Genomic DNA, 24,289 nt, shown 5'->3' on the forward strand with positions numbered 1-24,289 from the left:
CTCTGATGCTGCTTGGCCTGCTGTGTTCATCCAGCTCTACACCTTGCTATCTCAGATTCTCCAGCATCTGCAGTTCCTGCTATCTCTGATTGTGTTTATTACTCTGTAATGTGCATCCTTAATACAGCTTTGTCGCCACATAGAAAAGTTCCCTGCCAAAGGCGGGGGTGGGGGGGGTTGAAATTGAAGAATTAACTTGCGTAAGAAAATACAAACTTCGAGGTGACTTTCTCCTTATCGAGAGCCATCTGCCATCCCACAGAGGTGATGAAAGCAGTGTGATTGTGGTAGCAGCTTAGCAGCCTAAGTTATTTATTAAAGGATCGACTCAGTCCAAATAGATCATCAAAAGTACAAATAGATGGATAAAATTAAGATCATGCTGAAAAAACACGTCTTGAGTAATTTTATCTCCAGCAGTAACTTCAAAGTTCCACACTTCTTTTTGTCAGCTGTGTGCAGCCAGCCACCTTGAAAAAGTCAACAGTTCACAGTCCTTTTACAGTTTTGAACGTTTTTCAATAGGACATAAAAAATCTCCAGTACTAACTTAGCTCTGGAAAAATAAATATTGCTGCAATAAGGAATCACAAAGCTAGAATGTATTGGGGCTTTTACCATTTTGAGAATTACTGATGACGATTTCTAAAATAATCTCTATTTTAATTAAATCCACAACTTTACTTTTAATTGGTATCAGCTTACTAATGAAGAAATGTTGTTGATTTTTAGATGTTTTAAATGTTAACCATATTATGTCACTTCAAAACCAGAGCAGAACTATTGCTACAAGAGGAGTGAACAAGATAAATCACAAAACTTAAAAACCAGAGACAAAATAATTTTGTTCGCTTGTCTCAGGGTGTTGCAGTGTGATAATTAATCATTGGAGTCACCAGTGTTTTAATGAGATGCACAAGGAGTCCAAAACAAGACAGCATAGGTTTAAGATGAGGGGAGATAGATTTGAAAAGGACCCGAGGATTAACACTTTCACGCAGATGGTAGTGTGTGTACAGGTTGAACTACCAGACGAAGTGATGGAGATGGGCACAATAACATTTAAAAGGCATGGGTATATGAATAGAAAAGAGTTTATAGGGATATGGGCCAAATAGCGGCAAATGGGATTAGATCAGATTAGGATGTTTGGTTTCTCTCTATATCGAGACAGTGAGCACCTCTGACAGCGGAGAGACCATGATCAGGAAGGCAGTTCTCCCAGGAGGAGTCTGAGCTGAGAATCTTCATCATCATGATTAGAAGATGGAAATCATTGCTGGGCTGTGACTGCATCCAGAACTTGGACAATCATCAGTTGAGTTGAGCTGCAATTGTTGGTTTCAGCCTAACACCATTTCAATGGCCAGTCAACCAGAGCTATGGCTTCTGCTCACACCTGCAGCCTTGGCCAGGTGGTCTACAATACAGTCAGGGTGACTGTCAAAAAAAGGCGGTGGGGGGGGGGGGGGGGGGGGGGGAAGAAGGATCACTGGTCGACTGGACCTTCTTTGTGAGGAATGTCCTCTTGGATTGCTAAGGTTTCCCAGCAGCAGATATCTTCTGTTTACAGGAACCCCAGTGGGGACTATTTGTACCTGACCTCCAGGACATGATGCAATGTGAGTGTTTCCTGATGGTATTTGAGGAGAAAGGAGGCGAGGGTCTCCTCTGTCTTGTCTGACACCCCATTGTTCATTATTCTTGCACAGAAGAAACAGACAGTCCATATGTACAACCCCTACATTCGGGAAGTAGATGGCCTGATCTTCCTGGGAAGGTACATTCAGCGAAAAGGAGGCTGCACCAACATAGTGACCCCCTCGGAAACTGCAGCAGCAAGTGGTAGATGACCCTGAAGGTGAACGTTAGTAGGAACAATCTTCACATGCCATCTAGCATTGCTATCAGAGGGAGCCAAGCTACCTGACATAAATGGGCGGCCTACAGTGTGCAGGAGGTCAGGGCATAAGGCACTGGAATGCAAAGTGGCCCTCCACAGGAAATATAAAATGTAGGGGCACCTGACTAAGAACTGCAAGGAGTCAGAGAGCTGCAAACTATGTAGTGAGCAGACCACTTGAACAAGACCTGCCAAGATGGGGGTGGGGAGGGTGCCACATATGTTCAGACGGCTGGAAATGGCAACACGAGCCATGGACCTCCAAAGGACAGTAAGGTGTCAATATCCAGCAAAAAACTGAAAGAAAGGGGCACCCAAAAGCAGGGACAGGCCAGATAGGAGGAAATGGTAGCCAGCATGAAAGCACAGCAACCAACCCAACTTCCACCTGTACAGATACAGTCAATAGAGGAGGAGGAAACAAAGGAGGCAGGGGAGTCGACACCACCGAGGGAAAAAAAAATCCACAAAAGAAAACATGCCAGACCCTCGTGGTCCTACAACAAAATGGAAAGGGGCAGCTGCACGATGGACATACCAGCAGTTCCTCTCATGGTGAAGATGTGCACTAGGATGGCAACCAAAACAAAAAAGGCACAGCACCATGAGGGAAAAGATGATGAGCCTCCCCCAAACCAAAAACACCAGACATCATGGGGGCCAATGAAGATCTTTCACCTTTGGGAACCAAGGGGTACACACGGCACCACAGCTCCGGGCAACTGGGAGCAGCAATGCTCCAAAGCAAGAGCAGAGCATGAAAGTCAAGCTCAGACCAGACCTTCCTGGCTTTGTCCTCGCCCCAACTAGATCAGGGCAACACCCCCAAGTGGAGAGGAAAGCTACTTCAGTGCTGAGTGTCCAACAGTTTACCCACGCAATAGGGATGCAGGGGTCCCCCCACCGAGACTAAACCACAGGTGAACGGACATTGGGTCTACCGGTAATGCTATGAACTCTCAACGGGTTTTAAAATTGCTAGTAATAACGTGCATAGCATTAAATCTACCATTCCACGTGTTTCCGTGTTAGCTTACCTGGCCAATGTCAAAGTGGATCCACTGTTTCTGCAGGAGCATGAGATACTGCACCTCAGCAGTTACAGGATACAGATTCATATATTCATACAGCACAGATTAAGTTTTTCAGCCCATCTAGTCTGTACCAATATAACTACCAACAGAAGTTCACGAATCCCAATTTCCTACACTTGTACCATATCCTTGAATGTTATGATATTTGAAGTACTCACCTAAATATATTTTAGAGATTGTAAGATTTCCAGCTTCCACTATCTGCCCAGGCAGTGCATTTCAGTGCATTTGCCCAGTTCTGAGGAAGGGTCACCGGACCTGAAACGTTAACTCGGTTTTTTCCTTCACAGATGCTGCCAGACCTGCTGAGCTTTTCCAGCAACTTTGTTTTTGTTCCTGATTTACAGCGTCTGCAGTTCTTTTGGTTTTTATTTAGTGCATTTCAGATACCTATCACCCACTGAGTGAATAAGTTTTCTTCCCAAATCCCCTCTAATCTCCTGCCCCTTAACCTAAAGGTATGTCCTCTCATGACTGACCCCTCAACCAAGGGACACAGCTGCTCTCTATTCACCCAGTCCTTAACCTCTGATAATCTTATATACCCCAATTATACCCCCCTCAGTCTGTTCTGCTCTAAAGGAAACCAGTCTCTCCTGATAGCTCAATTTCTACATCCCAGACAACATCCTGCTGAACCTCCTCTGTAACTCCTTCAGTGCTATCACATCCTTTCTGTAATGAGAAGACGAGAATTAAACACAGTACTCACAGCCTGACCAATGCTCTGTACAACTCCAACATTACCTCCTTGTTCATATGCTCTATGCCACAATTGATGAAAGCAAGGGTCCTATATGCCATCTTAACGATCCTATTCGCATGCTTTGCCGACTTCAGGGATCTGTGAATAATTACAGTAAGGTCCCTCTGTTCTTCTCAGCTACCCAGTGTCCTGCCATTCATTGAACATTCCCTCATCTTTTTACTTCTTTCAAAGTGCAATATGTCACACTTATCAGGGTTAAATACCATCTGCCACTAGTTTGCTCATTTGACCTCCCATCTATATATTTCTGTAACCTACAGCCATCTTCTTCACTATTAACCACACTAGCAATCTTGGTGCTATCTGCAAACTTGCTTAAGATTTCCCGTACATTTTCATCTATATCATTTATGTACGTGACAACCAGTATGTGTCCCTGCACTGATTCTTGTGACACCACTGGACACCAGCCTCCGGTCAAACAGCCTTCTACCACTACCTTTTGTGTCCTATTACAAAGCCAGTTTCTGATCCATCTTGTCAAGTCCCTCAATTCCATGTGCTTTAACCTTCTCAAACATTCACCCATGTGGGACCTTATCAAAAGCTTGGTTCATATAAAATGCATGAACTGAACTTCCCTCATCCACACACGATCACCTTTCCAAAATATCTGACAAATTTATTAGGCATTACCTCCCTCTGACAATATCATCTTGTCTAACCCTAATTAATCTATGCCTTTCCAAGTTGGTATTAATTTGGTCCTTCAGAATTTTCCCTAATAGTCTGCCTACCACGGATGTGAGACACGCCGGTCGGTAATATCCTGGTTCATCTTCAACACCCTTCTTTAAATATGGAAGCATATTTGCAATCCTCCAGTCCTCTGGCACTTTCTCTGTGGCCACAGAAGAATTAAAAACTTACTTTAGAGGCTCCGAAATTTCCTACCTCACTTCCCACAGTAGCCTGGCTTGTAATTCATCTGGACCAGGGGGATTTGTGTTTTTAAGCCCAACAGAGCCTCCAACACCTCCCAAATTTCTTATGTCAAACTGTGCAAGTTCCTCACAGTCCCTCTTTCTCCTTTTCCAGAGTGAAAACTGAAGAGATGTATTCATTCCACACCGTTACAGTATCTTGCCTTCACACACATGTTGCCCTCTTGTTCCCTAATAGGCACAACATTTTCCCTGGTTAACCGCTTCCCTTTAACATATTTATAGATTATTTTGGGATTTTTCCTGATCCTGTTTGCAAGTCCTTTCACATGCCCCCTTTTTGCTCTTCTGATTGATTACTTAAGTTCCCTCTTGCTAGTAATAATATACATAGCATTAAATCTACCATTCCATGTATTTCCGTGTTAACTTACCTGGCCAATATCAAAGTGGATCCACTGTTTCTGCAGGAGCGTGAGATACCGCACCTCAGCAGTTACAGGATACAGATTCATATATTCATAGAGCACAAATTAAGATTTTCAGCCCATCAAGTCTGCACCGACATAACTACCACCAGAAGTACAGGAGACATGCCGGTGGGTAATATCCTGGTTAATCTCCAGCTGAATTACTCCCTTTAGACTTGCTAAAAGCCTACTCTTCTTCCTTACCTAGTCCTGAATTGTCCTAGACATCCAGAGTTTTCTGAACGTATTGCTCCTACACTTGCCTCTAAAGGGCACATATTGGACCTGCATTCTCCCCAGCTCTTTCTGAATGCACCCCCCCACCCCCACCACAACATCGCTTCGCTGTAGACCTAACTGCACTGCCACACTTGTCCGGCTTCTTTCCTCAGAACTAGAACCAGCACTGTGCTGCCCCTTTTTGGGCCTTCTACCTATTAATAAAAAAACAATTCCCTCCTGATCAATTTCAAGAAATCCGCCCCCTCTGTACACTTAACACTATGACTTACCACTTAACACTCCCAATTTATATTGGCTAAGTTGAAATCCCTTAATATAATTACCCAATTATTACTCTTAAACACCTCTGTGAACATCTTTGCTCCGCTATTTCCCGCTGACTCTTTGGGGGCCTATAATACACTTACGGTAAACTAGCTGCTTCCTTAAAATTCCTAAGCTCTACTCACTAAGCTTTGTTTAAAGTCCCTTCCAAGATATTATCTCTCCTTATTTCAGTAATTGATTCCCTCACTATTACATTACACCACCACTCTTTTTATATCCTCCTCTTTCTCACCTAAAGATACTACACCACAGAATGCTGATTTGCCAGTCCAGCCCTTCCCTCAACCACGTTTCTGTGATGGCAACAATATCATTCTTCTAGGTGTCAATCCATGACATTAACCGATCAGTCTTATCTATTACACACCTAGCATGAAAGTAAAGATCATCCAGACTCGCCTTACTCTCTTGACACTCAACATTGCTGAACTCATTGTGACTCGCTTCCTTTGCTGTAGCATTGTGTCTCTGTTTCATCAATATTCTGTGTCCCGTTCCCCATGCCAGACAAGTTTAAACTCCTCCCAACAGCACTAGCAAACCTATCTGCAAGGATCTTGGTTCCAATGTGTTCAGGTGCAGACCGTCCCGTTTGTACATGTCCCACCTTCCCCAGAAACACTCCCAGTGATCCAGGATTCTAAAACCCTCCCTTTTGCAGCAACTCTTGAGCCATGCATTCATCTTTCCTAGTTTCCTATTTCTAAACTTGCTAGCACATGGCACCAGAAGTAATCCACAGATTACAACCATTAAGGTCCTGCATTTCAATCTTCTGCCTAGATCCCCGAATTCTTGATGCAAGACCGCATTCTTCGTTTTGTCCAAATCATTGGTACTAACATGGACCACAACCTCTAACTCATCATCTTCCCCTTTCAGGATGCCCTGCAGCGGACATCCCTGAACGTGGCACCAGTGAGGCAACAGACCATCCTGGAGGCAGGTCTTTGGTCGCAGAAATGCCTGCCTGCTCCCCTAACTAAAGAATCCACTATCACTGTTGCATGGTGGAGCTAAAGGGCCCACAGGCCTTCAAATTGGTCGGGATCGGGGGGAGAAACAATTACTGTTCCTCCGGCCTGGGTATTCTGCTGTGAGATGACAACCATCTCTAAAGTTAAGGAGGTGGTGGGTATGGCCTCCTTGTGGCAGACCTTGTGTATAGAAACCCACCCAAGATTAATTAGCGTGTAGGCCCCAGTGGTAAAGAGTGAGCGGCTGGCCATCCTACAACAGCTCCCACAGCTGCTGGAGACGTCCAGGTTGGTCAATCTGGCCACAGATACTTAAACTGCATTATTGATGTGAATGAAATGATTGGAGGGGCTGATAGCAAACTGGACGCCACGTCCAGATCCTGATAGAAAAGATTAAAAGTTGCCGAGCTGCATGACATCGTCATCACACCTACAGACAGAGTGGAACGTAAATATATCTGGTCACAGCCAGACAGGTTTACCTGCTCAAGGAGAGAGATTTCCTGCTTGTGTCCCACATGCTCCTTGGTCAGATCCACCAGTGTCAAGCTAACACTCTTCTCTGACCTGCCTCCTGGCTGACTGTCACCTACAGGATGACCAAGGGATCGTGGAAGCTGAATGTGAAACTGTTGACACCAGAAAACAGTGAGGAGCTCAAAAGAGATTTTACTGGTTGGAGAACCATGAAGCTCTCTTTGAGTCTCCAGCAGATTGGTGGGAAACAGTCGAGGGGGACACCAAGAGGTTCTTTATCGTCAAAGGTGTTCAGAAGGTAAAAGGGAGAGACAGGAAATCTGCCTAAACTCCAGAAAACCAAGCGGATGGGAATTGATGTCACAATGCATCTCCAGGAGGTGAACAGCCAGTAAGTCTTGTCTTTGCCTTGGAAGTCTCCAACATAATCTTCCAGTCCGGGGTCCACACTGTGGATGGGATGTGTTCGCATTTCTTCTTTCAGAAGGTGCATTGAGAGAGCTTTGTGCTCAGCAACCTGAAGGAAGAAGATGGATTGGTAACTATGGCTACTGGCTAAGTTGTATTTGGTTCTGTGGGACATGACTGGCCAGCAGCGGCTGGAGGCGTATGACAGAATGCTTCTGTCACGTAGCATGTGCGAATCCATGTGCAAAGGTAGAAATTAGAAATTGGCGACCAATTTCACTGCTAATGCAGATTACAAAATCCTCTCTAAGGTCGTCAGCAACCAGGTCAAGTCTGCTCTGGGACTGGTGATTCACCCAGACCAAGCCTATGCTGTACTGGGCAGGACGATCTCAGACAGCCTTGCGATCTTCAGGGAAACGATCGCCTACGTGCAAGATGTGGATACCTGCCTCATCAGCCTGGACCAGGAGAAGGCCTTTGACAGGATATCACACACCTACATGTAGAATGTGCTCTGCAAAATGGGCTTATGGGAGGGAATCCACAATTGGATTTGACTGCTCCATACCAACATCGTTAGCGCAGTCTCAGTTGGGTGGGAATCAGAAAGCTTCCTGAACAGATCTGGAGTCAGGCGGGGCTGTCCACTCACTCCTACCTTGTTTGAGTGCTGTATAGAGTCTTTTGCGGAATCTATCTGGAAGGATGCGAGCGTGAGAGGGGTGATTATTTACAGACAGTGGAAGCCTATAGATCAAAGCTTCCCTGTGCATGGATGATGTCATTGTTTTCTGCTTGGTTCTGCCATCAGTGCACAGATTCATCAGCTTCTGTGACCAGTCTGAACTGGCGTCAGGATCCAAGGTAAATCGAAGCAAGAGTAAGGCCACGTTCTTTGGGAACTGGGCTGCCTGATTCTTTATCCCCTTCACCATCAAGATAGATTACCTGAAGGCACTGAGAATGTGCAAAAACACGAGAGGACTGTTATCGCCAAGGCGGGGCGGACACTGAGCTTTTGGCAGCACTGTTCCCTCTCCACTGTGGGTAAAGATTGGTCATCAGGTGCCAAGGCACACACTCTATTGTTATATATTGCAGTCACCCAAGTCATCCTCCACTTCATCTCAAGGTCTAAGATGGACATGTCCACAGGGACACCACGTATAAAACTCAGGATAAGGGCAGGGTGGTAAAACATACCTGACCCAAAACATCAGCTTTCCTGTTTCTCTGATGCTGCCTGGCCTGCTGTGTTCTTCCAGCTCCACACTTTGTTATCCCGTTATTGTGTGGTTTCATTAAACTGTGCAAACCGAGGTTCTAACTGTCCCCATTGTTGCAAAGAACGGATCTGGCCTCATTGCCGCAGAACACTGGTGCCTCAAATATATGTAAATAATATGTTGCATAAGTAAGAAACGCATTTGGTTTGTTGGAACTGTCGAGGGAGTCAAATTCCAATGTTCGTTTGTTCTTAGAGAACAAGGTGTAGAGCTGGATGAACACAGCAGGCCAAGCAGCATCATAGGAGCAGGAAAGCTGACGTTTCGGGCCTAGACCCTTCTTCAGAAATGTTCTTAATAGCTAAAGCTGCACAATACATACACATATACTAGAGCAGTGGGGTTAAGATATTTTTATGACTAAAGCATATGTTTGAAACAAAGAGTTCCACGTCTGGAAGCTGCTTGGAATGAACTTGGACAAAAACTACTGCAGTTCTCTTCAGACTTCCTTTGCAAAAACACATTCCAGCAGGGGTGTGTGACAATCTCTACCCCTCTGCAGCCACTTTGAAGGCAGCATGTGGTAGCACAGAGTGTCCAGGCCTACATGAAGGATCTCATACGTAGTGAGTGCCCTTCTCACCACCAGACAAGCAATGTCTTGGTTCATTGGAATGTTGCGTCTTTCTTAAATAAAGGCTGTAAGGAGAAACCTGGGAACTATCAACCTGTCAATCTAATATCAGTGATAGTAGGAATTGCAGATGCTGGAGAATCTGAGATAACAAGGTGTAGAGTTGGATGAACACAGCAGGCCAAATAGCATCAGGGGAGCAGGAAGGCTGACATTTCGGGCCTTCTGAAGAAGGGTCTAGGCCTGAAACATCAGCCTTCCTGCTCCTCTGATGCTGCTTGGCCTGCTGTGTTCATCCAGCTCTACACCTTGTTACCTCAGTCAAATAATCAGTATTGGGTAAGTTGTTGGAGGGGATTCTGAGAGATATAATTTACATGCACTTGGAGAAACAAAGACTGATTAGGGATAGTCAGCATGGTTTTGTGTTGGAAATCATCTCTCACGAACTTGATTGAGTTTTTTTGAGGATGTAACCCAAAAGATTGAAGAGGGCAGAGCGGTAGACATTGTCTACATGGACTTTAGTAAAGCCTTTGACAAGGTTCCGCATAGCAGGCTAATTAATAAAGTTACATCACATGAGATTCAAGGAAGCTTGCCAACTGGATAAAAAATTAGCTTGAAGGTGTGAGAGAGAGGGTGGTGGTGGAGTGTTGTTTTGCAGACTGGAGGCCTATGACCAGCAGTGTTCTGCAGGGATCAGTGCTGGGACCACTTTTATCATTTATAAAATCAATTTGGGTGAGAATTTAGGAGGCATGGTTAATAAGTTAGGGGATGACACCAAAATTGGTGGTGCAGTATGCAGTGATTGCAACAAAGTCAGTCAGGTGGATCTCATAGAATATAAGTTCCCTAATTGAGGCTGTTAACCTGGTACAATCAGGGAGCCCTGGCTGACAGGCATAAAGAGGACTGTCAGAGGCTCTGTTCACTCAGAGGAAACTGGACCAGTGTCAAGTACTATGCACGTGTGACTAAAAAAAGTGACTTGGTGATGGGACACCAGCCTTTGAGTTATTTCAGTGGCGACAGGAGAAAAAAATACACTCCTGAAGGAATTTGCTCGCAACAGTAGTCTACGAGTTGGGGGTAAGCATTTCTTGCATCATGACATTAATTTGGGAGGCTTGACTTGTTCAATCCTGCCAAAGACTGAACCGAGTATATGGAAAGAATGCATCACTTTTTTCTGGGCAAATGGCATTGGGTCAGATGAAAAGCAATGAGTAATTCTCCTGACAGTTGGTGGTCCCACAGCTTTTTGGTTATTAGGAGCCTAAAGTGGCCTGAGGTAACAGATACTAAAACCTTTCAAGAGTTGACGAATTTAGTTAAGGAATATGACCACCACAAGCCGCCTCTAATTCTGAAATGCTATCAGGTATACTCAGCAGTTCGAGAGCCAGGGAAACCGCGTCAAGATTTTTGACAAGATTAAGACGACGAGCACAGACACAGGACTTTGGTTTAACCCTTAAATGAAACACAGAGACACTTCTTGGTATATGGGATTAATGATGTAACCATGCAAAACTGCCTACTAGCTGAACCCAAATGGACTTCAAACAAGCACCGTAACTGGCTTTATCATTAGAAAATGGGGCAAGTGGCGTATGAGTTACAGGGTAGGCCGATGAAGGTAGACACCATTGCCAGGCCAAACGAGCTTTAGGGACACCATCTGAGTGAAGGCAATTGCATATCCTCACTCAGGACATATCCTGAACAGATGGACTCCAGGTGAGCCCACGGCAAAACCCCAAAACAAAGCCAAGCCTCAGCCAAATGGTCAAAATTTTCTTTAGGATCCAGGCCAACAAGCCATTGGTAGTTGATGCCAGTAGGCAGACTCAAGACAGCAAAAAACATTCCCGTGACCTAAACTAAGTACTCATAGGGTGGAATCCACGTATGCACACATCCTGGAAAGCCCACCAATATCTGGCCTGGAACTGTTAAATTGCTTAGCAATATCCAAATTAGAATAATGTCTTGCTAAAGGGTCACCTTGTTCTAATGGAGATCGATACCACCTAGGCTGTATCAGTGATTGCAGAACCACTCTCTAACAGTGCATTGAGTAAAGGAGTTGGGAGGTCATGTTTTGGCTGTACAAGACATTGGTTAAGCCAGTTTTGGAGTACTGTGTGCAATTCAGGTTTCCCTGTTATAGGAGGAATGTTGTGAAACTTTAAAGGGGTCAGAAAAGATTTACAAGGATATTGCCAGGTTTGGGAGATTTGAGGTATAGGGTGAGGCTAAATAGGCTGGGACTGGAGCTTCAGAGGCTGAAGGTTGACCTTATAGAGGTTCATAAAATCTGAGGGGCATGGATAGGGTAAATAGGTCTTTTCCCTGGGGCAGGAGAGTCCAAAACTAGAGGGCATAGGTTTAAGGTGAGAGGCGAAAGATGTAAAACGGGCAACTTTTTCACAGAGGGTGGTGCATGTATGGAATGAGCTGACAGAGGAAATGGTGGAGGCTGGTACAATTACAACATTTAAAAAGCATCTGGGTGGGTACACGAATAGGAAAGGCTCAGAGGAAATGGGCCAAATGCTGGAAAATGGGACTAGATTTGTTCAGGATATCTGGTCAGCATGGACAAATTGGACCAAAAGTCTGTTTCTGTGCTGTACATCTCTATGCCTCTATGACTGTATACGTGAACAAGTTTCTTAATTCCTTAGAATGTTTTCACTGTAATCAGGTAGACAACACAGAAACAATTAAAGAATTACAGAATAACAAACACTGAAATTAAGCTACGAAATTAACTCCAGAATGAAAGACCAAAGTGTCACAGGCGCAAGAGGCAAGCAAGAAACAGTGCCAGCCATACATGAGGTGTCAACCTGGTGAAGCTACACACAAACATATTACTATATTTATAGTAAGTAGCAGATGTGGGCCTACAACACATGGCGACTTGCACGCCAAACAGAGAAGGTAGCATGCAATAAACAATGCTAAGTGATCCCACAATAAACTGATCACTACTGAGCTCTGCTGTCACACCCAGCATCGATGGTTATAGACAATTAAACAACTAATGGGTGGAGACTGCTCCACAAAAATAACAGCGTTAGGGGAGGCCAGCATATCAGTGCAAAAAAATAAGTCCGAAGCATTTGCAACCAAGTGCAGACAAGAGTGTTGAACGAATAATCCAACACACAAGATGAGAGCCTCATAATGTATGAGCATCACAGATGCCAGTATTCAGCCAATTCGATTCACTCCACATGATGTCACAAATGGTTGAAAACACTGGACACTGCAAAGGCTATGAGCTCCAACAACATTCCAACAATTCCATTGCACCCAGAATTAGCTGCAGCCCTAAATAAGCTGTGCCAGAGCAGCTACAACATTGGCATCTAACAAGAAATAAACATGACTGGGCAATTTTGTACATCAATGGACACGTAGAAAAATCTAACCCTGTCAATTACCGCCCCATTAGTATACTTTCAATAATTAGTAAAATGATGATAGGATTGTTGACCATGCTATTCAGCAGCATTTACAAAGGAATAACCAGCTCACTCATGCTCAGTTTGAGTTCTGCAAGTGCCACTCATCTCACTACCTCATTAAACTGCATATAGAATCAACGATCCCTTGCAAAACTGAAGGCAATGAGAACCAGGGGAAAGCTCTCTGCTAGCTAGATTCATATCTTGCACCAAGGAAAATGGTCATTGGATGCCAAATATTTCTGTCGCAGGCCATCACTGCAAAAGATTCTTAGTGCATGTATTTTCTAAGCAGCCCATTCAGAAATGTTATTACAAACTTTTGGAGCAGGTGGGCCTTGAACACAAACCTCCTGGTTCCAAGGTGGGAACACTACCACTGTGCCACAAGAGCCTTTCCATTAGGGTAGTGTTCTTGGCTCTACTATCTTCAGCTGCTTCATCAATTACCTTCATCCTACCATTAGGTCAAAAATGGGGATGTAGTTGCACTATATTTGGCACCATTCAGGATTCCTTAATGTTGAAGCTGTCCATGTGCTTATGCAGTATGATCTGGACAGCATTCAGCTTGGGCTTACAAGTGGTAAATATCAGTCATGGATCGCAAATGCCAGGCCACAACCATCGCCAACAAGAAAGAATCCAACTATCAACCAATGGCATTCAGAGCAATACAATTGTAGAACCACCCAAAACCAACATTCTTGTGTTACCACTGACCAGAAACTGAGCTGGCTATAAGACCAGGTCAGAGGGTAGGACTTCCGCGGCAAGTAAATCATCTCCCACCTCCCCAACGTCTGTGCACCATCTACAAGGTACAATGCAGGTGTGTGATGGAATACTTGCCAATTGCCTGGATTAGTGCAACAATTACTCCAACAACATGCTTGGAGTGTGAGATCATCCAGGACAGTTCTTGGATAAGGTGACACAGGCAGTGTGATAATGGGAGTGCTGCAGATAGTATAGATTTGGACTATCAGAAAGCATTTGATACAGTGGCACATTGCACATGGCACATTGGTTAGCAAATCAGAACTGTTCAGGATTGATTGGTGCTGGGCAGCATTGATTGGAAATTGGCTAAAAGATAGGAAACAAAGGGTAGTATTTCTTGTGTAATTCTCAGATTGGAGAGGAGTTGAAAGTGGTGGTCCCCAGGGATCGATGTTGACTCCCTTGCCTTTTCTGATTTATATAAACAATTTGGAGATGGCTGTTGAGGGCAGAATCTCCAAATTTCTGTGAGACATTTGCAGATGAAACTAAGCTAGGGAGAATAGTGAATTGTGAGGATGACAGAGTGACTTCAGAGATACACGTTGACAAGTTCGCCAAATGTGCAGACCCCTGGCAGATGAAATTCAATGCAGAAAGATGTGAGATGGTGCATTTTGGTAGGAAGAACACGGAGACAATATAGGACCAATGGTACAAGTTTGAGGGGAGTACAAAAACAAAAGGACTCCGTGTTAATGCACATGAGTCTCTGAAGGTGGCCAGGCAAATTGAAACAATTGTTAAGAAGGCTTATTGGATCCTTGGGCCTATAAAGAGTATAAAAGCAAATCATTGGTCAGACCACATTTGGAGTTTTGTGTTCTATTCTGGCCAGCTTGTTTAAAACCCTGGAGAGAGTTCAAAGGAGGTTTACTTGAATGATACCAGGAGTGAAGGACTTTAGATACAAGGGAAGATTAGAGATTGAGCTTATCTTCCTTGGAACAGAGAAGATTAAGATATGACTTATTTGGGGTGTGAAAAATTAGGAACACTTTTGACAGGGTAATGAAGGATATTCTGTTTCCGTTAGTCAGGAGTCAGTAACACAATTTCAAGACTGTCAGCAAGAGAGCTAGGACTGAGATGAGGAAAAACTTCTTTTTTTAAACTCAGTTGAGAGGATTTGGAATGTGCTGCTTGGGAGAATGGTGGAGGCAGATTCCATAAGTAGTTTTAAAAGAAAATTGGACATATATTTGAAAAAGTGATAAAATTAGAAGGCTTAGCTCTTTCGGGAACTGGTACACGTACAATGAGTTGAACGGCCTCTTTCTGACCTGTAAAGTTCTATGATTCTATGACAAAGCAGACTGCTTATACTTGGCACCACATCTTCCACCTTCAACATTCACTCACTTCATGGCCAATATAGTGCCAGCAGTGTGTACAACCTACAATAGGGTTGTCCAAATGTTCCACTCATCCTTCATTCCCAACATCCCCCTACAGCCTCATGGCACTTTCCACTCCACCCACAGAAGGTGTAGCATCTGTCCATTTACTTCCTCCCTCTTCAGTATCCAAGGGCCCAAAAGCACCTTCCAGGTGAAGCAGCGCTTTACCTGCACATCACACAATCTAGTCTACTACATTCACCACTCACGACGTGGTTTCCTCTACACTGGGGAACACAAAGTGTAGACTGGGGTGACTGTTTCACTGAACATTTGCATTCTATTCACAGAAAAGACCCTGAACTTCCAGTTGCCTGCTAGTTCAACACATCATCTTGTTCCCTAGCCAATCTGTCTCGGTTTGCTCTAGTGCTCCAGCGAAGCTCAGCACAAACTGGAGGAACAGCACCTCATTTTCTGCTTGGGGACCCTGCAGCTTTCCAGATTAAATATCAAGTTCAGTATCTTTCGGGCTTGAGCTCTCCCAGGTCCTTAAACCAACACCCACACACCAGGTCTTGTTATCACGTAGTTTCCTATCACACAAACACCCACTGTTAGCCACTAACAGCCCCCATTAATTGCTATTCACCCTCCTAGCCAGATGGTTATCCACTCCTTTGTCTGCCCAACTGCTCTTCTATTTTTTAGGCTGTAGCCCAACCTATCCTTTATTTCTTATCCCCTCCCCCCACCCCACCTTCTGCACATAAGCCGACATTTTCCTAGTTACTATCAATTCTGAGGAAGAATCACTTGACCCGAAACGTGAACTCTGAGTTCTCCCACACAGGCTACTAGACATGCTGAGCTTTTCCAACGATTTCTATTTTTGTCTGATTTTCAGCATCCGCAGTTCTTTCGGTTTTCAATCTAGTATTTAACTCACTGCCACTTCTCGGCACGCCCACCTTAAAGAAGTTTTGCTCTTCTCTCCGACGGGATTTCCATTCCAATTGTTTTTCTTGTCCACCATCATTAATTTCACTGTCGCTCCTGGTGTTTGACTAGGTATTTGCTAAAATTCATTTCCACAGCCACATTATATTCCTCAGTGACTGCCCCCAGCTCAGAATCACCCCACACGGATTCCAAATCAAATTTCTTCCTTTGTGCTTTGTATCCACCCAGGATCATAGGTATCTCTGTGATGGTCAACATTCCATATTCAGCTGCTCTCACCATATCCTGAGATGCGTACTCAGTGTCATGCATCGTCATATGCACACTCTTGACCTCTCTCTCCAAAAGTATCGCATCACTCACCAGTTACACTTCATCCTCTGGCTCATTCAACATGATAACAAGAAACTTTTACTTTTCCTTTCAGACATCAAGATACAACAACTTAGAGATACACATGACCCTCCAGAACCTTCCTCCCCTCCCCAACCTCACCTCCTGTCGTGTATTTACTATTCCCTTCTGACTTTCTGCTCTCCGATGCTGAACATTCTATACTCAGCAAAGGTCTCTGTTTTATCCCTCTGCATCTCCACCTTAATAAATTTCACACACAACATGACATTGAACTCTTCTTCCATCGCCTACGCCCTCACACTCATTTCTTTGGGCAAAAGTCCTTTCCCCATCCCACAGACCCTTTCGCCACCTCCAACACTCTTACTCCACCTGGACCATCGTTCCACCTGGATTGGTTCATTCAGAACTTTTGCTGTAACATTGGCTGCCTCAATTTCTCTGCCATCCCCCCACCCCCCTTACACATTCTACCCTATCCTCCAGGGAACTGACTGAACTCCATGCTATCAGATCCAACCCTGACTTTGTAATGAAGCCTGCCAACAAGGGTAGTTGTAGTCTGGTGGAATGACCTCGACATTGCAGATGCTGAGCATCAGCTTTCAGATACCTCCAATCTCTCCCTGGACCACAACCCCACGATGGAACATCGGGCCATTGATCACCAACCTCATTTCATCTGGTGATCTCCTCCCCAAATGCCTCTGACAGTCCCACAACCCTGTATGGCTCACTTCTACCTCCTTCCCAAAATTCACAAACAGGGCTGCCTGGACAGACCCATTGTTTCTTCTTGATCCTGCCCAACAGATCTCATCTCTTCCTACCTTGACTCAGTTTTTCCTCCCCTGGTCCAGTCCCTGCCCACTTACATCCATGATTCCTCTAACACTTTACGCCAGCTTCAGAATTTCCAGTTTGCAGTGTCCAACACCAAACTCTTTACCATAGACGTGCAATCCCTTTACACATCCATCCCCACCAGGATGATCTTAGGACTCTCCGCTTCTTCTTGGAATAAAGGTTTGAACCATTTCCATCCATCACTAGCCTCCTCCACCTGGCCGAGCTTGTCCTCACCCTGAATAACTTTTTGATTAACGCCTTCAGGTCAGAGGGGTGGCCATTGGTCCAGGCATGGGCTCCAGTTATGCCTGTCTCTTTGTGGGAATACATGGAACATTCCTTGTTCCAGTCCTATTCCAGCCCCCGACCACAACTCTTTCTCCGATATATTGATTATATCACTGGTGTTGCCTCCCATTCTCGTCCGGAATTGGAAAAGTTTGATTTTACTTCCAATTTCCACCCAGCTCTCACCTTCACCTGGTCCATGTCTGACCCTTCCCTTCCTCGACATCTTTGTTTCCATTTCTGGGGATATACTGGCCACCAATATCCATTATAAACCCACTGACTCTCACAATTACCATCCTCACACCCTGCTTCCATGAATTAAATAAAATTCTCCCAGTTCCTCATTCTCTGTCGCATTTCTTCCAATGGTGCCAACTTCAACAAGGGAGCCTCCAAAATGTCCACCTTCTTCCTCAACTGAGGATTCCCCAGCACTGTTGCTGACAGGGCCCTCAGCTGGGTCCAACACATCTCCCACACTGTGGCTCTCACCCCCTCTCTTCCCTCCCACAACAGTGAAAGGGTCCCCCTTATTCTTACCTACCATCCTACCAGCATCACTTCCAGGGAGTCATTAGCTGCCATTTCCGCCTCCTCCAACGAGATGCCACCACCAGACGCATATTCCCCTCCCCGGTCTTGTCAGCATTCCACAGGACCGTTCCCTCTGGGACACCCTGTTCCACTCTCCTTCACTCCCAACAGCCCCTGCCCCCTCCCACAGCAACTGCAGAAGATGTAACACATGTCCATTTACTTCCTCTCTCCTTAGAACTCAAGGGCCCAAATACACCTTCTATTCCAGTATAGTAGCATCCCATAAACATATTCTTCGCAAAGGTAAATTGTGTAAAATAGATTGTCGCACATGCAATTCTAGAAGCAGGAAGAGAACCCTAGCTTTTTAAGCTGTTACAGAGAGAGGAATAAGAGCTTCCACATCCAGCTTCAAGACCCCAGGAACTGCAGAAAGCTAAAACTGAAAATCCTGGCTCCGTGGGAGGTTGACGCCACCCATTCAGGCAGCTTCTATTGTTTCAACTTAAAAAAAAAAAATCTCACATGCTGTTTACTTTATTGGCCTTTGAGAAGACTGCTCATACCTCCGTCTCAAACTTTTCTTCACAAAAAAAAACAACAAAATACACCCCTTAAAGCCATAGTATCATCTCAGGTCGAACCTGGATTTCATGTAACTGCAGTATAATGTCTGTATCCATGTACTCCAGTCACCTAGATTTAAATGCCAGCATTTCATTAGCTTCCTTGATTCTTTTCTGCACCTGTTTGTGACATTTTAAAGATTCTGAACGCTCAGGTCTCTCTGGATATCTAGTGTATTAAATATCATACCATCTAGAAAGTACCCTGATCTACCCTTTCTCGGTCCAAATTGGTTAACCTCACATCTGCTTACACTAAACTCCATCTGCCACAGTTTTTACCTATTCACTTTGTAATTTTATACTAAGAGATATTGATAGACTACCTACACTATCTTAAAGAGCGGAATGACATTCACAATTTTGCAATTCAGAAGGACAACTCCTGGAACTCAAAGATCATAGTTAGGACATCTACAATGTGTTTCCCTACTTCCTTTCATAGCCTTGGATGGAAAGCATTAGGTCCCAGGGATTTGTCACACATTAATTCCATTAATTCCTTCATTACTGAATTTTTGCTACATTAATTTTATTTGGTCCCATGCACTATTAATTTCTTCAGGACTTCTGGTAAGCTATCCTCCTTTTCTAATGTAAATGTTGAGGCAAAGTAGTTATTCAATTTCTGACATTTACCAATAGTCATTGGTAACATCCCCACTTTCAGCCTTCAGCTGGCCAACATTGTTCCTTATCACCTGCTTATCCTTTACGTAACTATAAAATTTCTTATTGATTTTGTTGCCCCTGGCAAGTTTCTTATCATAACCTCTTTTGATAGCTCTTATAAGCTGCTTTGTGGTCCTTCGGTGTTCTTTGCATCTTTCCCATTTGCCAGGATCTGTGCTTCTTTTTGCATTTTTGTAATCCCTTTCTTTTAGTTTTAGTCTCAGGATATCATGAAGCAGTTCAAAGCCAAAAACATTTTTCGAAGTAGATTCACAGAGGGGCAAACTTTTGCGAGGATGGTGGGAGATCCTATGAATATAATGACAGCGGATTTTAGCATTCAACTGAACAGTTGGTAAAGCAGCATTTTCATCTCTCATCTGAAAGACAACGTTGGGTAGATTTTCGCTCCAAGGTGGGTAGGAACATAGGTCCAGGAGTAGACCATTCAGCCCCCAGAGCCTGCTCTACCACTCAATAAGATCATGTTTGATCTATGCCCAACTCGATATGCCTGCCTTGGGCTCATATCCCCGATACACTTACTTAATAAAAACCTGTCTATTTCAAATTTAAATTTAACAACCAACATTTGAAAAAGAGTTCCACAATTCCACGACTCTAAAATCTCTCTTGATTGGCCTGGCTCTAATTCTTAGGCTATGCCCCCTAGTTCCAGAATCTTCAACCAGTGGAAATAATTATCTTATCCACCCAGTATTTTCTTGTTAATATCCTGAAGATCTCAATTAGCTCACCCCTTACCCTTCTAAATTCGAGAATAAAGGCCTAATTTATCTAATCTCTCCGCATAACATAACCACTGAAGACCAAGTATTATTATTCCTGCAGTGAATTCCATCCAGGCCAAATCATCCCTCCTAAGATATAGTGTCCATATCTGCTCACAGTACTCTAAGTGGGGTCTAACTAGGGTTTTATATAACTGCAACAGAACGTCTGCTCTTTATATTCCAGCCATTCAGATATGATGGCCAACATTCCATTCATATTCTTGTCTATTCCCTGCATCTGTTCATGGTATTTAAAGTGCTAAGCACACTGAAACTGAAAATTTTGTTGGATATCCACTATATTTAACATTGTGCCTTCCAGAAAATGCTTTGATCTCTTTCGGTCCAAAATGGATAACCTCAAACTTGCTTATATTAAAATCCTTCTGCCACAGCTTTGAGCCTTAACCAAATCAATCAATGTTTTAATTTCATGCTGTTGTCAACACTGCCACAATGCTGCCCAATTTTGTGCCATCAGCAAATTTGGATATTTGATTTTTTTTATGGCATTACCTAATTCATTGACAAACATTGTGAAGAATTGAGGCCCAACACAGATCCCTGTGGGACACCACTAGTCATGACCTGCCCGTTATTTCAACTCGCTGTTTCTTGCCATTCAACCAATTTTCAATCCATGTCAGTACCTTGCCCTCAATTCTATGGGCTTCTACCTTAGCTAACGTCACAGCAATACTTTGAGGATATTCCTGGGGGGGAAATCATCCAGTGAAGCTATATTGTTGGAACTGAGAAATAAGGAGGAGCGGGGGGGTGATCACTTCCATGGGGTTGTACTGTAAGCCCCTCCAAATGGTCAGTGGGTAACTAAGAAGCAAAATATGTAGGGAGATCGCAGAGAACTGTGAGAATAAAAGGATTATAAAGTGGGCCAAAAAGGAACCTTCAGCAATAGAACTGAATAAAATAGCTTTTATTGTCTTGGCTACTCAATGAGTATAGTGAAACGTTTACACATTGCCAATTATAAAGCCGATTTAGATACGAAAGATTATTTAGTTACGAGATCTTAGACAATAGAGAAATAAAATGTCCAGCATTACAGAAATAAAAGTTCAATCTAACAGACTACGCTGGTACCTAGATTCCAGTCTGCACTAGGGCCTGGATCCATACTGCGGTGGTGACACGCCACACCGGGAAGCTGCTACAGGAGGCCGGAAGGTGGCAATGCCACGCCAGGAGGCTAATGCGACAGGTTGGGCGGTAGCTGCGCCAATGCTGGAAGGTCAGGAGGTTGCCATGCCATGCCGGGAGGCCACTGTTCCAGGCCAGATGTTGTCACTGTCACTCGCCAGAGGCTGGGAATCGGAGAGGGAAAAAAAGGAGGGGAAAAAAAAAGCACTGAGAAGAGGAGAGAGAAGAAAAGAAGAACGAGCAGAGCAGACAAGCTACGGCTGGAGCGTCCTAATCCGACTTTAATACAAGTCTTAAAAAGCAAAGACAAATAACCTTGAAGAGTGGAAGGTAACTGTTTCTGTATTATCACACCAAGAATATCATAACATTAAAATAACACATTTTGTTAGCATATACATCTTTGATACAAGATCCATGTCATTGGAAAGAAGCAAAAGTTGAAATAAAGACCAAAACGTTGGAAATACCTCACAGGTCCAGCAGTGCCTGTGTAGAGAGAAACAATAGGGATTTCAACTTTCCAAACATAGACTGGGACTGCCAGTGTTAAGGGCTTGGATGGGGAGGAATTTAAGTGTGTTCAAGAAAATTCTCTCAATCAATATGTAGATGGCCCTACCAGAGAAGAGGCAAAACTCAACACCTTCTTGAGAAATATGGCAGGGCAAGAGGTGTTATCGTGGGAGTACTTTGGAACCAGTGACCACAACCCTATTAATTTGAAAATAGTCATGGAAAAGGCTAGGCCTGGTCCACAAGTCAAAGCTGTAAATTGGGAAAAAGCCTTTTTTTGATATTTGACAGGAATTTTCAAAAGTTGAAGGGGGTACACTGGTTGCAAGTAAACGGACATCTAGCAAGTGGGAGGTTTTCAAAAGCAAAATAATGAGCGCTCAGGAACAGCAGGCAGCACGGTGGCTCAGTGGTTAGCACTGCTGCCTCACAGTGCCAGGGGCCTGGGTTCGATTCCCCCTCGGGCAACTGTGTGTGGAGTTTGCACATTCTCCCAATTTCTGCATGGGTTTCCTCCCACAGTCCAAAGATGTGCAAGCTAGGTGAATTGGCCATGCTAAATTTCCCATACGTGTTCAGGGATGTATAGATCAGGTGGGTTTAGAGGGGGATGGGTCTGGGTGGGATGCTCTGAGGTTCGGTGTGAACTTGTTGGGCCGAATGGCCTGTTTCCACATTGTATGGATTCTATGGAGCAGGATCCTGCTAGTGTGAAGGGCAAGACTGGTAGCAGTAGGGAAGACTGAATGACCAGAGATATTAAGGCTCCAGTCAAGAAAAAGGAGGCACATGTTGGTGTCAAGCAAATCCTTTGAAGAGTATGGGGGTGTAAAAGTACATTTAAGAGGGAAATCAAAGAGAATACAAGATAGCTTTTGGTTAAGGAAAATCGAGGCTGAGAATCGAAACAGATCCTGCAAATACATTAAGGGCAAAACAGAAGGGAAGAATAGGGCCCCTTAAAGATCAAGAAGCCATTTTATGCGTGGAACCACAGGCCATAGATGAGATTCAAACAAATACTTTGCGCCAGTATTTACTGTGGAGAAAGACATGGAAGCTAGGGAACTTCAGGAAATGGTAATGGCTTGAAAAGAGTCCACATTACAGAACAGGTGGTAGTCGAAGCTTTAAAATGTAGCCAATTGGTTACAAAATTGGCTTGACAGTTGGAGCCAAAGGTTAATGGTAGAGGGTTGTTGTTCAGATTGGAATCCTGTGATCAGCAATATGCTATAAGGATCGATGTTGAGTTCACTGTTGTTTGACATTTATATCAATGATTTGGATGAGAATATAGGAGTCATGGTTAGTAAGTTTTTGATTAGAACTACTTTTAGTGTCATAGTGGACAGCAAACAAGGTTCCCTCAGAGTACAAAAAAGGATCTTGATCAACTGGGTCAGTAGGCCGATGAATGGCAGATGGAATTTAATTTAGATAAACGTGCAGTATTGCATTTTACAGTCAAGACAAACCACAGCAGGATTTATACAGTTAACAGCAGGGCCCCTGGTAAGTGTTATCAAATGGAGAGAGCTAGGGATCTTGAAAGTGGCTTCACAGGTAGACAAGGTCAGAAGTCGCACGCCACCAAGTTATAGTCCAACAGGATTATTTGGAATCACAAGCTTTCAGAGTGCTGCTCCTGTCAGGTGAAGTAAACAGAAGCACATGGGCACAGAATTTATAGGCAGAGAGATCAAAAGATCATACAAATGGTGTGAGCAGAGTGTCAACAGGCTGAATAATAAGTCCTTGCAGGCGATCAAAAGTGTCAGATGGTGAGAGTGAAGTGTCAACAGCTGAATAGCAAATGAAGGGATGACCTATAACCTGTTTAATTGAGACACAAAGATAATTACAAATAAAAAACAAAAATAAGGTAGTGTTGGAGACAAACAAAATGCCTGGAATAACATGATAGATAGGAGAGTCGCATTCTGAGGGTCTAACCAAAGTAACAAGTAATCCTAAACCATACAAACAGGAACTATACAGACAGGAATGTTCCCTCCCAGTGGGGAACACTTCAGCAGTCAAGGATATTCAGCCTCCAATCTTCAGGTAAGCAATGTCCAAGGAGGCTTGAGATACATAACCACACAGAATCGCCAAGCAGAAACTGATTGCTAAGTTCTGTACTTGGCCTCAACCATAATTTTGGGTTCATGTCATACCACATATAACTCCACTATACTGTTCTGTAGCTATAAAATCTTCCTTATTGTCCTGTTTTGACCCATTAGCTTGATGGCTTAATCATCTCTCTACCTTAATTAGTTTGTACAGTTTTGGATTACTTATTACTTTGGTTAGGCCCTCAGCATTTGACTCATACTTATCATCATGTTTTTCCAGCCATTTGATTTGTCTCCAACTCCACATTAATTTTGTTCTTTTGTAATTATCTGTCTGCCTCAATTAATCCAATTAGAGGTTATCCCTTCACTTGCCATTCAGCTGCTGACACTTTACTCAAACCATCAGATAT

At 43.8% G+C, this 24,289-nt stretch overlaps 1 protein-coding gene across 4 annotated transcripts in view; it reads right to left on the reverse strand.

The window, feature by feature from the left end:
• Positions 1-24,289, reverse strand: part of LOC125483276 (mastermind-like protein 1) — a 267,040-nt gene that overhangs the window by 168,885 nt on the left and 73,866 nt on the right. Inside the window, exon 3 of one of the 4 annotated variants that reach the window (XM_048597695.1) lies at positions 21,151-21,443. The exons of the other annotated variants lie outside the window; for them this stretch is intronic. Within the exon in view, the coding sequence (XP_048453652.1) occupies positions 21,372-21,443 (72 nt within the window). The 3' untranslated portion in view covers positions 21,151-21,371. Of the gene's footprint in view, positions 1-21,150; positions 21,444-24,289 lie in introns of those variants that run through there. 4 annotated transcript variants of the gene reach the window in all.

This window comes from Rhincodon typus, chromosome 6, assembly GCF_021869965.1.
Source record: "Rhincodon typus isolate 14 chromosome 6, sRhiTyp1.1, whole genome shotgun sequence".
Lineage (NCBI taxonomy): Eukaryota > Metazoa > Chordata > Chondrichthyes > Orectolobiformes > Rhincodontidae > Rhincodon > Rhincodon typus.